This window comes from Beta vulgaris, chromosome 6 (genome assembly GCF_026745355.1).
Source record: "Beta vulgaris subsp. vulgaris cultivar EL10 chromosome 6, EL10.2, whole genome shotgun sequence".
NCBI lineage: Eukaryota > Viridiplantae > Streptophyta > Magnoliopsida > Caryophyllales > Amaranthaceae > Beta > Beta vulgaris.
The window spans coordinates 23,037,969-23,053,856 of NC_079207.1; the positions used below are offsets into that span (position 1 = coordinate 23,037,969).

Sequence of the window (15,888 nt, forward strand, 5' to 3'; positions counted from 1 at the left end):
TTCGACTCAGTTAAATTATTCAAAGTTCAGCTCAAGTTCACTTGACTTAAATGCAGAACGAGTGGAGTCAAGCAAGACCCAACTCAACTTGATTAACTCATGAGGAGCTCGATAATTATCTTATTAATTTTTTAGTTATGATTTTTTAAAAAGTAGTTATAATTGAGATATTTTTCTCATACCTTTTTTATAAAAGAAACATACACTAACTAGTCATGAATGCTGAAAACCCAAACCAAATATTATATTGCTTTTGATCCAAATAACCAAAATAAATACGCAATGGGTGGATCCTCATAAAGAAAATGAAAACATGTCAGGTTTGAGGACTGACCCTCACAGGTCGAACCAAGTTCAAGTCATGTCAGAATCAGGTTGACCCAGCGGTCAGATCTGTTTCTGACACCACTACGGTCAGGTCTGGGTAATCTCAGGTTAGGTTTCGATCAGGTCTAAAGACTGACCCTCACAGGTCGAGCCAGGTTCAAATCAGGTCAATATCAGGTTGACCTAGCAGTCAGATCTGTTTTTGACACCACTAACGACAATTCAAGTGACACTAAAAAAATATCTTTAGATGCAACAATAATCTATGTGATGCTGAAAAAAATGGCTATCGAGACAACTAAATTCATGTGACATTAAATACATGGCTTTATAGACAACTAACTACAGTTGATGCTGAAAAAATGGCTTTAGAGACAACTAAATTCATGTGACGCTAAATACATGGCTTTAGAGACAACTAACTACAGTTGATGCTGAAAAAATGGCTTGAGAGACAACTAAATTCATGTGACGCTAAATACATGGCTTTAGAGACAACTAACTACAGTTGATGCTGAAAAAAATAGCTTTAGAGACAACTAAAGTCATGTGACGCTAAATACATGGCTTTAGAGACAACTAACTACAGTGATGCTAAAAAAAATGGCTTTAGAGACAATTAAATTCATGTGATGCTAAAAATATGGATTTAGAGACAACCAATATTCATGTGATGCTAAAAACATGGTTTTAGAGGCAACCAACATTCGTCTGATGCTAAAATGTATCTTTAGAAGCACCAGAATATACTTGACACTAAAAACCATATAATTAGAGGCAACCATGTTTATGTGATGGTAAAAGGGGGTTTTAGAGGCAAGTCGGCCAAATGATTGTGCCTCTATAGCCAATTTTTTTTGTAGTGAATCTCCCATCTCTTGGAAAAGCAAAAGACAGTCAGTTGTAGCCAGATCCACAATAGAGGCTGAATATAGATCAATGGCCATGACTGTGTGTGAAGTAATCTGGCTCAGGCAACTTTTTAAGGATCTTGGTCTCAAAAATCAGGCTACTACACATGTGTTCTGTGACAACCAGGCTGCCCTTGCCATCTCAGCCAATCCTGTCCATCATGAAAAAACAAAACATGTGGACATAGATTGTCATTTTATTAGAGACAAGGCCACTGAAGGTGTCATTCATCCTACATATGTCTCTATTGCTCACCAGCTTACAGATATCTTTATAAAGCAACTCTTTGTCTCTCAACACAACTTCTTACTGCACAAGCTGGGAGTGTCTTCCTCCCAATCTCAGCTTGAGGGGGAGCGTAAAAGGAAAGAGTAATAGACTAAGTATTTTGTTTATATGCGATGTAAAAGGAAGAAGTATTAGACTAAGTATTTTGTCTATTTTGCTACTGCCAGCTGTGTATTTATCCTTAGAATCAATCTACGATAATGTGCTTGTTTAATTATCATGTGATCATCATGTGATAGTAGAATATGTTGTTTAGATGCCCTAGGTTAGTGCACTGACACAACCTTTTGCAGGGGCAATATATGAGCTATGATGTTAGGTTGTAATGGTAAGATCAAATGAATGAAATGACGAAGGAATTACGATTGTCACCATATCTTTTGTTGGAAGTCTTCATACTCAAAAGCTACTTCTACCTCTAAATGCTACTTCTATCTCTATTCATCCAAATACTGATATTTTTTTGGGGCAGCGTTTTGACCTAGTCTAGCCTCTAAAAGCTACCTAGAAAGCTAACGTCGAACACACCCGAAGTAAAATTTCATCTCTTCTTATAATTGCAAAAACCAGAACCTTCTTCTGTTGTTATTGTTTGTCCATATAAAACAACCTTTTTATTGTCTACCAGTAAAAACGTAAAAAGTAATTTTCTGAAGATTCAATTGTTGGGACTAATTTTATATGATTTCACATGATTGATTTTTTTTATTTACGTATACAAGAGCGTCATAGTAACGAGTTTAAAATTAATGTCAAAATCTAATATTAAACTTCCTCCATTTTACAATACATGCATCATTTCTCATTTGGGCACTACTCATCAACCAACTTCGTCAATCTTTCTCTCAAAATTATGTATGAAAAAACATAGTTAGAAGTTTGGCCGTAACGCTAATTAAGAGCATTTTATGTATTTCATTCTTAATTAAGTTTTATGTATTTCGTTCTTGATTAGGTTTATAATTGTCACACCGCTGTAGCATTTTATGTATTTCTTTCCTAATGAAGTTAGTAATTCGTTCTTATATTTCATTATATGTTTCTAAATTAAAAATATATCAAAATGTTAATTGTGTCTCATATATTAATTAGTAGATCGTTAATTATGTATGCGTAAGATAATGGTAGTTAATTTCGTATTTAATTACTTAATAAAAACGCTAATTGCGTATGCTACGTATTAATAAAAGCTAATTAGGTAGATCTTAATTATATTGTTAAAGTGATATTATTAATTAATTAATTAACAATGATATATTAATTAGTAATGAATATTTATATCATTAGAAAGTAAATACTCCATCTGTTCCAAATTATAAGGTCTTTCAGCTAAAACTTTTTGTTTCAAAATATAAGACATATTACCAATGTAAAATTAAATGCAACTTTAATTTATACTATCAAGATAAAATTATATATTATTTTCAATTATCAATACAATATTTAATGTCAATTCTTATTATCTATGTAAATCTAACTAAAACTAACTAAATTCTTAATATGCGTAAAAGTAATTTACATGTCTTATAATTTGAAACGGATGGTCAAAAAGTAAGAGAGAGAGGAAAAGTTAGTTGGGTGGATCAAAAAGAAAGAGAGAGAGGAAAAAGAAGTTGGGATGATATTTTTTTATTCATTGTTAAACAAATAAGTAAGAAAAGAATATGGAATACTCCATCCGTTTTATATTAATCTACACACTTTGACATTTTACAATATTCACAAATTGCACTTTGACCCTCGTTTATGATTTATACGTGAATAAAAACATAGTCATGTGTGATCTTGTTAGATTCGTATTAGTATGTATTTTATTAATATGTACTTTTTATAATTTTTACAAATACAAAACTAAAGATATATGTCCTCAAAGTTTTACATTGGCATGCGTGAAAAGTGTAATTGTGTAGATTAAAATGAAACGGATGGAGTATTATTTTTTAGAAAGAAAATGTTAGAAAAAAAAAGTTAAATGATCTTATTTTTCAATTATTAATAATGGTGCTCTTATAATTTATAGGGAGGATAGTTTACAACTTAAGGAAGGTAACAACTCAAGAGTCAAAATAACTTGTTCCAAAAAAGACCAAAAAGGTTAGAGATATGAAAACTTTAATACAACAAGGACAAGGTGGTAAAGGCAGATAAGATAAGTCAAAGGGCAGATAATAAATTGTGGTCTGAAATTCTGAATAATTAAATAAGACTCGTGTCGTGAGTCGTGACTAGTAACATGTGCCCAGAGGTGGCCGGTGGCCCGGTGGGGTGAGTGAGAATTAATCTTTCCCTGGCACTGAAGTAGTGAAGTGGAATCTCATTATCTCAGTATAATAAACCAGACCGTCACATTAAAATTTCAATATTAATGCTCATCTATTACGTACCGTACTGCCTCTTCTCGCCTTGCCTCGCTTGCTGTGACAGTCTGCATGGAAGTAAAAATTTGTTGACATTATCACATTGTTTACGATTTACAGTACTCGTTATTTGCGATTAGTGGAATTTAGAATGATTTATGTAATTATGTTTTATTTGATCGAGTATAATCTAATCTTAGCAGGGCGTATAGCATCTATAATAGATGTATTAACTTTTATTCATCTTTGTATGTTTTCCAATTTATTCCTTTTTTCTTCTTTACACCTTATATCTACTAATTTCCCATTAATTTGTTTTTTCTCCGAATGAATGGACTAATCTTACTTGATCTTTCTATTTTTGTTATAAGTACTTTACCATATACTCTCTCTTATCTCAAATGTTTTTATTTTTATATAAAATAAATAATTTGTATATTATATTATAATTAGTGATATATAGATCATTATTTATGCAATTTAATAATTCGCTATTGAAATAAGTTACAATAATAGAATTACATTAAATAAGTTAAGCTAAGGGATGAGATAAAAGATACTGACTACAAGGGTTGTTACTTTTTCAGGATAAGACTGATAAGAGGTTTTTAGTGTGTCGTTCAGGCACTAAGAACCGCTTTCCAAACAATATTTATAGTCCTAACAAGCAACTACTAATGGAATAGTAAGGGCAAGTCAAGGGTCGATCCACAGGGAAAATGGATTGTTAAAGTCTATCAGTCTAGACTACCTAATTGAAAGGTATTTGGGGGTTTGAAGAGTTTTGGTAACAATTAAGTCTAACTATAACAGAACAAGCAAAATAACACGAGTTTAAATATCAATAAAAGACACTAGAGTTAAGGTTACTAGTATGAATAAGAACGGATATGATTGTTAATGCGATTGTGAAGCAACGAAGACGATTATGCAAGGTTTAGTTTCCTCTAAATACTCGAGTCCTCTCTCGAATGGTCCTCAAGAGTAATCACTTAATCATCAACTAAATCCTCTCTCGAATGGTCTTTAGTTAATTGATTAAGAGATTCAATAAGTTTGGAAAACCCCTAATGAAGGATCCCCTTAATTTCCATCCAATATCTTGGATAGAAATTAAGTTGACTCTTGGGGATGATAAAAGAGTTCAAATTTAAGAACATTTGAAATCAAAATACCAAAGTATAAATGTGATCAATATCTATCCTAAGGTCTCAAAACACCAAGATCAATGCATAAACTTCTCCATACATCACAATCACATCAACATCATATTTAAAACCCTAATTCATACTTTCACCCTAACCCTAGATTATGAAACTACTCACTAATCATGGAGTTAAAGCAATTAAACAATAATCTATGACTAATCTAAGGCTAAACATGATTAAGAATGATTAAACTAATGAAACGCAATTATAAACTAAGAGAATGAAGATCTTAAATAATATAAGAACATAACAAACACCAGAGAATGAAATAAAAACTAAAACTTTGAATTGAATTGAATGAAAAGTACCTTGAATGTAAATCGAATCACAAACTATGATCTCTAATCTCAATTACCAATGAAAACTCAAGTGTTTTCTCTCTAATACAAAACCCTAAAATATTGTGTGAAAACTAGAATAAAGCGTAAGTCTCCAACTGGAAAGGAAAAAGGGCTTTAATGATTGAAAATTTTGTTTCGGAACGCATGGTGCGGGCGCACCAAAGAGGTGCGGGCGCACCATGCTCAGGTGCGGGCGCACGAATGTGAAGGTGCGGGCGACCTAAGCTTCTGCCTCAGCTTGAATTCATCCGTCAAAATGTGCGGGTGCACATAGAGTTGGTGCGGGCACACCAGACGCAGGTGCGGGCGCACCTTATACTTGGTGCGGGCGCACCAATTAGTCTGTTTTGTGCCGCAATGTTTGTTGATGGTGCGGGCGCACCAATAGCGTGTGCGGGCGCACCAGACGCACCTCAGGCTAACTCTCAGCCTCTAGCTTGTTCCCTCGTGCCATGCCTCGCATTTCTCGGCCCCAAAAGGGTCATACCTGCAATAGAAACACGAGCAAACATGGTGAAAGCAAATGTGCTAGAAATTCGATCAAAATAGATCGAAAATCTAGCAAAAGTCACTATGGTCAAGTATGATCAAGTAAATGAAGTAAAAGGGAAAAGTGAGGAGAAAGAAGGAAGAAAAGGGAGAGAAAGGGAGCTAAAACAAGCCAAAGGAAGGTCATAAAGTGCGTTAGAAACGCACTTATCAAAGACTCAGGTTCACTAGTATGGAATTGGCTTTCAGCAACGCATCAAAATAGCCTACTACAACGCTATAAAGCGTCGCAAGCACTTTTACAAACACACTAGGAAGTGTTCCGCTTGCCGATGTCGCTACCCCTTGTAGCTACGCTTTATTTTTGCGTCGGTATAGCTAGGATAAATGCGTCTCTAGTTCGAAACGCTTTCAAGCATGCTGCTGGAACACTTTATAGGCGTTGTAATAAGGTAGCTACGCTCCTAAAGCGTTGAACAAAATCTGATACAACTTTCTATTTCCTATAGCTATAGAGACCCACTAAAAGCGTCGTATAATACTTTCCACACTTTCAAAATGCCGCTAGAGTTAAGTTATGATCTCAATGCTAAAATTACAAATTGGTTTAACAATTGCAAGTGAACCAAAATATAATATATTGATTAATGAAAAAAATTAAATTGTTTAATACTCTGCATTAGCAATCTTCAACTTAAAATAAAATAACCAAATAGTCTAACTCATTTAGACAAACTCAAGGTACAACATAATGTATGTAGAACAACAAATGTTAAAATTTATAATCCAACTAAATATTAACAAAACTTAATATATCTTCATTCTTGTGCCTAAACAGATGTTCCAATGTCCTCAAATCTTCGGCATTCACTTTTTCGTTTTGGTGCATCCAAAATTAATCTGAGGGGCAAAAAAAATGTCAACAAAATTAATTAAAAAAAAGGACACAAACATGCAACATACTAGTTTAACAAACAATAAATAAGATGTACTAGGAATGTTACCTTTCGACAAAAATCCAACTAGCTAATTAGATAATTCATGAGGCCCCATAGGCCACTCCCGGCTTGTTGCATTGGATCCATGTGGCCTAGCGGCCACACAACATAGGGACCCCGTTTTAGCTATGTTTTGTAGAACCAAATAAACCCGACCCCTTGGCTCTAATCTTTACTAAACTAGCATATACCACCTTGAGAAATAATGAAATATACAATCTTTATTCAGTCGCAACAATCAACAAGATCAATGTGTACAAGCCTGCAATCTTCAGATATCCAAAGTATTCTCCGACGAGGACAAACAATTGTAAGCAAGTTGGATAAAGAGAGATGTTACAAAGTGGAATTGTATCATGAAAAAGACAATATGCACAGTATCTCTACCACGGATTATTACAGAGACATAGTTCCATCTTGTGGCAGCTTCTTCAGTATCTATAACATAGTTACACACGCCTCAATGCAAGTCTTGCGTAGTACAGAAAACAAATAGAGCTCAATGATATTGTTCTACCATATTAACAACCTTACAGGTTATTCTTTTGCTTAGTTAAAAACAAATCAGTTTGATGTTGAGGCTCAGAAAAATATCAGTGAAGAAGCAATCAATATTGAGGCTCATGCAACAGAAACAGAATAAGTTTTTGAAATTCAACCAGAATACCTAGTTCTTCAATATTTCAACTGTGTAAAATGGCCAATTAAAGCTTAAATCTCACCTAAAATCCTATATGTAACCCTAGGGGTACCCAAAGGAGACACTTCGACTTATCCCTATCTCTTTGATGCTTAATGACAATAGAAGGCAGAACTTTCACGATAAGCTTAAATCTCACCTAAAAGCCCTAATATTGTCAAACAAAAACAGCAATATAGACAACCAAAAGAAGGTTGACGCTAAAACTCATGGTTGTGTTGAATCGAAGGAGAAGGTGGATGATCGAATACAATTTCCGAATCAAAGAAGGATTTTTTTGCAGCAATAATTCGAATTGACTGAAAGTCACATAGAAAGAAATACCAGCAAGATTCATCTATAATTCGAATTCAATGAAATTCGTATCAGCAATGATCGAATAATGGAGTCTCAATTTCCGAATTAAAAAACGGATTTTTTTTTTGCAGCAATAAATTCGAACTAGATGAAAGTTACATAGAAAGAAATACCAGCAAGATTCATCTATAATTCGAATTCAATGAAATTCGTACCAGCAACATTAATCCATAAATCGAATTACAATTGAGTAAAATTCTTTGATAAAAAGAATACCTACTTGTTGAGCGAAATACAGTGGAGTTGCCTAGTGAAAATTTAAGTAAACTGAATCTTGCTGAAAGGAATTGGAGTCTTCAAATTTCGAAGCGTGAAACTGGATCTTGTTCGAGTGCAGAGAATTTGGAGTTGCTGAAAGGGAAGGGCTTTGTTGTTCGAGTGCAGAGGATTTGGAGTTGCGTGAAACTGAGAGTTGGAGTAAATTAGGGCTTTGTTTTTTCTTCCTAGTTCCTAGTTTAGGCTTACCTGTTTTAGTGGTGGGAGTTTTGAATTTTTTTTTATTTTATACGCGCTTTTTTGTTCACAAAAAATTGGAAATTGGCAACGCTTTGTTAAAATTGCTCCAATTTGTTCCATCAATTCTTGGAGTCAACACTTTTTTTAACAAGTGTTGCTATTTAAGCGCTCCTAAAGGCTATTTTTCTAGTAGTGGTTTACCTGGGGTTTAAGGGACCAAACTTTTATTTATCCTAATTATACTCACTATTTAGAATGTAAGGGATATGAATGACCCTTTTAAAGTAAAAGAAATTAAAGATTTCTTACAGCAAGAGAAGATAACAATATGTGGTTTGTTTGAGACAAGAGTTAGGCCGCATAATGTTGTTAAAGTACAAAAGAAGTTTGGTAATAACTTAACTTGGGATCGCAATTATTCTTTTTCTCCTAGAGGAGGGAGTTGGCTTGGGTGGCAAGATGGAGAAGTCAAGGTTCTTCTGGATATGCAAACTGAACAAGCAATGAACGCTACTGTGAGTAATTTGTCTGAGACTATTTCTTTTGTGACTGTTATAACGGACGTGAGAGAGAAACAAATAATGAACTCAAAAGCAATAAAAACAGACAACAGATTTACGTGGTTCACCAATTTGGCTACATCCACGGCAGAGAGAGAGAGAGAGAGAGAGAGAGAGAGAGAGAGTGAGAGAAAGAATACTTTATTAGAAGAGAACATATTACAGAGAGAGTAGAGTGTTTTTTTCGTAGTCTAAAACCTAGAATATAAATAACCTATTTATATTCCCGTCAGAAAACGCGTTTCTGCGTTTACCGGGCAGACGCCCGATCGGGTCGGCCAACATCCGCCCGATTGAGCGATTTTTACTTCTTCCCAAATCGTTGCGCGCCCGGTCGGGCGAGACTCGCCCGAGTCGTAGTTCAGTTTTTCGCCCAATTGGCAACCAAGCCTGATAGCATCGGGCGACTTCCCAAAAGCATTGTTCTCAAGTTCGTCGCGGGCACGATCGGGCGGCCTTGCCCGACCCGATCGGGCGGTACCCCAAAACTCCTTTTTGACGCATTTTGACGAACACATTCAAGGCACCATTCTTACAGTGACCCTTGTAGTGTATGGTCTACATACTATCCATGATAGGAAGCAGTTATGGCGGCAAGATTTACTTGAACTTATTATTGATGGGGTTGATTCTCCTTGCATTATAATTGAGATTTTAATATAGCTTGCGAGTCTAGTGATACCATAAATGGTAATTTGATTAGTGAAGCTGAGACACAAGATATGACTCAGTTTCTAATGAAGGCAAATGTCATGGAAGCTCCTAGCTCTGATTTGTTTTACTCTTGGAACAACAAAGGTACAGAGACTGATAGGATTGCAAGCATGATTGATAAAAGCATTGGTCCATAATTCATAGATTGTGTACTATTCTGAAGCTGTGGTTAACTATCATACAAATGGAGAATCTGGTCACTCTCCTTTGGTGGAGGATATGAAACCTGATGTTGTGGAGGAAAAAAGACCTTTCAAATTTATGAATTTTCTTTGTGATCATGGAAATTTGAAGATATTGTGAAGGAAGCTTGGGATAGTGTGAATGATAGGTTTAAAATGAAAAGTGTTTGGCTTAAGCTTTAAAAAATTAAACATGCTCTCAAAAATGTCCACACCAATCACTTTTTAAAAGCTCATCTGAAAATAGAGAAGTTTAGATGAATATTAGTTGCAATTCAAGCATTGTCAGAGCACAACAGTAGTACCATGCTACAACAAGATGAAAAACAGTGTGTTGAGAGGCTTAGATTCTGGTCCAATATTGATGAAATTATATTAAGATAAAATTAAAAAATGAATTGGCTCTCTCAAGGAGACTCAAATTCATAACTGTTTTTTCACCATTTACTCCTCACAATTTTTTTTTTGCACCGTATACTCTTTCAACTTTTCGTTCACCATATACCCCCTTACTTTTCGAAAAATATATCAACTTGCCCTTAATGACTAACTGTGTTAATGTCCATTAGTCATTAACCCCTAATCTCCCCTAACCCAAATCAGCTAGTCTAAATCTAAGTCAAATCCTAGTCCTAATCCTAAAATCAAAGTCCCTAACCCTAACCACCCCTCATCCACCCTTTACCTCTTACCCCTTACCCTTTCCCCTCACTGCCCCCACCAACCCAGCAGCCCCTTCCCCACCACCCTCAAAGCCCCCTCCCTCCTCCCCCCTCCCCCGCAGGCATCCCCCTCCCTACCACCCCGACCCCAGCACACCCGCGACAAATCCCGACCCCTTGCTCGCGCTGCACCGTCGCACAACAGTCGGGCACCAACACCCTCGCACAACAGTCGCGATACCAACACCCTCGGTGCCAGCAACCTCCATGGAAACCCATCCAAAGCCGCGCCACTTTTCTACCCCTGTTGCTTCGCTTTTCTCCCTCGCGCACTCCTTCGCTCCAGTCGTTTAGAGGGCTGTTGGGTTGCGGGAGAAGTGGAGGGAGGTTACAATATTGCGTCATACTACCGAGGAAGGGGTTATCAGCGGGGGAGGTAAGGGGAAGGGGGTCGGCGGGGAAGGGGAGGGGGTCGGCGGGGAAGAGGAGGGGGTCGGCGAGGAAGGGGAGAGGTTGCGGGGAAAGGGGAGGGGGTCAGCGGGGAAGGGGAGAGGTTGTGGGGAAAGGGGAGGGGGTTGCGGGGGAAGGGGAGGGGAGGGGGTCGGCGGGGAAAGGGGAGGCTTCGAGGGTGGGGCGGTGAGGGGTAGAGATGGGCTAGGGTGGGGTAGGGTGGTTGGGGGGCAGGATTAGGGTATTAGATTAGGATTAGGGTATTACATTAGGGTTAGGGTTTGATTTAGGTTAGTTAATTAGGATTAGGAGAGGATTAGGGCCTAATGACTAACGGAAGTCTAACACTATTAGTCAAAAGGGAAAGTTGATGTATTTTTTGAAACGTGAAATTAATATGGTGAATTTGAAAAGTTGAAAGGGTATATGGTGCCAAAAAAAAATTGTCAGAGGTATATAGTGGAAAAAACCGAATTTAAAATTATTTTTCATTGCTATTATGGTGAGGAAACCTAGGAAAGAAATATCTTTAATTCCCACTAGTTTTGATGAAATCCTTACCAAAACAATTGAAATTCAAGAAGAGATAGTGGAATTTTACAAGGGTTTACTTGGCTCTCATGCTAATAAACTCCCAGCTATTGACTTGGAAACTGTTAGATGGGGATCTAAATTGAGTAATCAAGCTTGTTAAGTTTTGAGTAGCCCAATTACATAACAAGAAATTGATCAAGCTCTTTATGACATTGATGATAACAAGGCAACAGGATCAGATGGGTTCATGTAAGTCTTTTTCAAGAAGTGCTGAAATTTATTAAGGTTAATATTTATGCTGATGTGCAAGAATTCTTTCATAATTCTTGTATGCATAAACCTATGAACAATACAATTGTTACTTTGATTCTAAAGAAAGATAATGCAATTTATGCTAAAGACTTCAAGCCAATTGCTTATTGTACAGTACTGTACAAAATCATTTCCAAAGTGATTACAATAGACTACACCAAGTGATTAGTGAAATGGTTAGTCCAGCTCAATGTGGTTTCATACAAGACAGACACATTGCAGATAACATCCTATTAGCCAGAGAGCTAATTAGGGGTTTTCATAGAGGACATATATCCCCAAGATGCTTAATTAAGGTTGGTATTGACAAGGCATATGGCCAAGTGGAGTGGGTTTTTTAAATGCATTATGCAAGAATTGGGCTTCCCAAATTAATGTATAAGGTGGATCATGTCATGTGTTCAGAGTGTGTCTTATTCCATTTTATAAAATGGTACTCCCCCCCCCCCCCTTCCCCTTTGATGTAAGAAGAGGATTGAGATAGGGAGATCCCTGTCTCCTTTTCTCTTTGCTCTTAGCATAGAGTATTTAAGCAGGTGCCTGGGAGAGTTACATTTCAATCCACATTTTAATTTTCAATGTAAGTCCGAAAATTTTTAATTAACTCATTCGATGTTTGCAGATGATCTGCTTCTTTTTGCAAGAGCATATCATAGCTTTTTGAGTAAAATTATGGCAGCTTTTAACAAGTTTCCCCAAGCTACAGAAGTAGAAGCAAGTGTTGAGAAAAGCTCAATTTATTTTTTAAGTGTTTTTTATGAAGATATTAGTCAGCTTGCTGGTTGTATAAATATGCCAGTAGATGAACTACCTTTTAGATACCTAGGGGTTCCCTTATCATCAAAAAACTAATTTTTTTCCTCAAAGTCAACCACTTATTGAGAAAATCACAACAAGGGCTTAAGGTTGGATGGCACATCTTCTATCATATGCTGGGAGAATATAAATTATTAGAAGCATTTTGAGTAGTATTAGAAGTTATGGGCTCACATTTTTCCTTTATCTAAGAAAGTGATAAAGGCCACAGAAAGTATTTGCAGGAAGTTCTTGTGGACTGGCTCTAATGAACCTTCAAAGAAGGCTTCAATAGCTGGGGATAATATTCAAAAATGTTAGGCAGCTGGTGGTTGGAATTTAATTAATATGATTATTTGGAATAGAGCTGCAATCTCAAAGCTTATTTGGGCGTTAGCTTTCAAGAGTGATAAGCTTTGGGTGCAATGGATACATGCTTATTACATTGAAGGCAGAAGTATGGAAATAATTGCTATAACTAGCAACATTACTTGGTATAGAGCTTCTTCACAGGTGGTTGGCAAGGGGTTCTAGAGAATGAGAAATTTAGTGTTAAGAGAGCTTACGCTTTATTAGTTGAAGAACGAGGAAGAGTTCCATGTAGAAGAATTATTAGAAATAGAGCTACACCAAAAAGCATTTTTATTCTATGGATGGCAATGCAAAATCGGTTAGCTACCACTGATAGATTGCACCTCTGAAATGATACATGTAATTTGATTTGTTGTCTTTGTGGTGTTTTTGATGAATCCACATATTTTTTTATATTGTGATTATGCTGGAGCAGTGTGGAAATCTCTTTTGGATATGCTTAATATAAGATTTCAGAGACAAGGTTTCAGTTTGGAGCTGAGCATACCAGAGTGGATAGAGTGTATGTTATGATCTTTACATAAGCAATTTATGTTTTATGGATGCAAATAAATAATATGCTATTCAACAAGAAAAATGTTCCTCCCCATCATATAGTGAAGGACATTATCTTTAAAGTAGCAACTAGATGTAAATATGAGGGTATATTACTTTGGCTCATGTAATTTAACTGTTTGTTTTGGTGTTGTTAGTAGTAGGATTAAGCTAGACTCTTTGTTTTGAGTTCAATTAGATGCTTTTTTGTTTGTATTGGTGTTGTTAGTAGCAGGGATCAGCTGGACTCTTTGTTTTGAGTTCAATTAGTAGCAGGGATTAGCTGGACTCTTTGTTTTGAGTTCAGTTAGATTGCCTTTTGTTTGTATTGGTGTTCTCATCCATTTTTTTTTTGTAGCCAGTGATAATTTTGAATTGCCACAAAAAAGAGTTATGCTAATTAAAAGTTACTTAAACAACTTGACGATTGGCCCCAAACTTACGCCATATGAGTTCAACCAAGTTATTTTTTTAGGGAGATGTGAGTTTTCCATCTCGCATATCGACTCTCTTCTCCATGTATGCACCTAAATTTCGCGCCTCAAGTCTTCTATTGTGCACGATGAATGAGTCTCCTCCAACTTGGTGAGATGCCCTTGCGCTATTTTGAGGTTAAACTTGATCATACTTGTTTGGATCTTGATAATTTTGATAAGTATAACGCTCATCTTCAACAATCTTATTATGCATGATGATACATGCCATGATTATTTACACAATGTGTCTTTATGCCACGCGAGAGCAGGGTTGCTTGTAATTGCAAGTCTAGGTTGCAATACTCCGAATGCATGCTCTACATTTTTCTAACAATTTCTTAATGGTGTGTGAATAATAATCTTTGCTTGGGGGTTAGGGGGAGCTTTATTGCGTGGATCAATGTTGATCATCTAGGGTAGATGTCATTTATGAGATGGTAACCCATGTTATAAGTTGTCCAGTTGACTGAGAAGTTGACTTATAGAACTTTTTCCTTGTAGAATGTCATCAATGATGGGAGGCCTCTCCAATACATTTATATCTTTGCATGAACCCGGGGTGCCAAAAAACCATGATATGTCCATAAGTCACTCAAAGCAAGCAACCGCTTCTAAGATTATTGTTGCAATTTTGCTTCGTCCTTGTTACATTCCTTTTCAGCCCAGAGGACAATTTCTCTAGCCCCAGTGTACGCACTCATGCTCTCCATCATACTCGGGATGCAACGACGCTCGCCTTCATGTAGGAGATGCTCAATATCATTTGGATTTGCCTTCATTAGGTATTGAAGTCCAAATTTAGTTACAACCATTTCGAAAAAATGAAGAAGGCATTCTCTGGCAGTACTTGAAGCAATTTCCAAGTACAAATCAAAAAGGTCGGAGGATGAACCATATGCCAACATTCTGATAGTCGTTGTGCATTTTTGCAGTGCAGATGCACCCATCCTTCCAGTGGCATCCGAACTTTGTGTAAAGAACTCTTCTTCAGTTGTTACACCTTCAATAATGCGAAAGAAAACACATATGTACATACAACTTCGACGAAAAATGTTGGATTGAGTCGTGATAACTCTTCCATAATCTTCCATATTAAACCCCAAAACCATCACCATGACAGGCCACCCGTACACCGCCCATTAGCGCGTCAGTTTGGTCTGACAATCCAAGACCATACTTTACTGTTATAATGTGCAGAACACTGGGTTCACAATGACGAAAAATGTTGTTTGACAATAAATTTTATTTTTAAAACAAAAAAAATGGGCCAGTTTTCTACCGACATGCGACAATATCCTACTAATTGTATGCATGTTTGGTGGTCAATACCAACCACTTGCAAGAGATAGTTCCCCCAACGGTAAAACAAAGTAAAGCTAAGTTTTTATTTTGCTAGACCATGTAGAACTAACCCATTGTAGATGCTCTTAGGTCAGTTAATTTTTGGTGGGAATTAGATTTCAAATGATCTTCCTTAGAATTGGCACTGCATGCCTATATTAATCAAGAGTTTGATGATGTCATTCCATATTACCTATTGTGAGGAGAATGTGATAGCCTGTTAGTGTTGGCATCACTAGTAGAAAAATTGCTTATTGCTGCGGAGGTATTGTTGTGGTTTTACCCACACGCAACAATCAATGACATGAAAATTAAAGGTAAAGGTAAAATATAAAATAGAGCTATTGATGCGGTTCTTGCCAGAAACCGCAACAATATGTTTTCAATAGGAAAATTTTGAAAATTTGTTGACTATTTGACCAGACCTATTGATGCGGTCTTTGGCTAGAACCGTAGCAATAGATTAAAATATTATTAAAAAAATATTATATTAATTTATCAGCAATAGCACTGCACTAGATCT

The 15,888-nt window shown here is 36.4% G+C and overlaps 1 protein-coding gene across 1 annotated transcript; it reads right to left on the bottom strand.

Annotated features, from left to right (window-relative positions):
• Positions 1 to 14,641: 14,641 nt before the first annotated feature.
• On the bottom strand, positions 14,642 to 15,139 carry LOC125498811 (uncharacterized). Its single transcript, XM_048647099.1, has one exon. The coding sequence runs from the start codon at positions 15,137 to 15,139 to the stop codon at positions 14,642 to 14,644; it is 498 nt and encodes a 165-aa protein (XP_048503056.1).
• Positions 15,140 to 15,888: the final 749 nt, after the last annotated feature.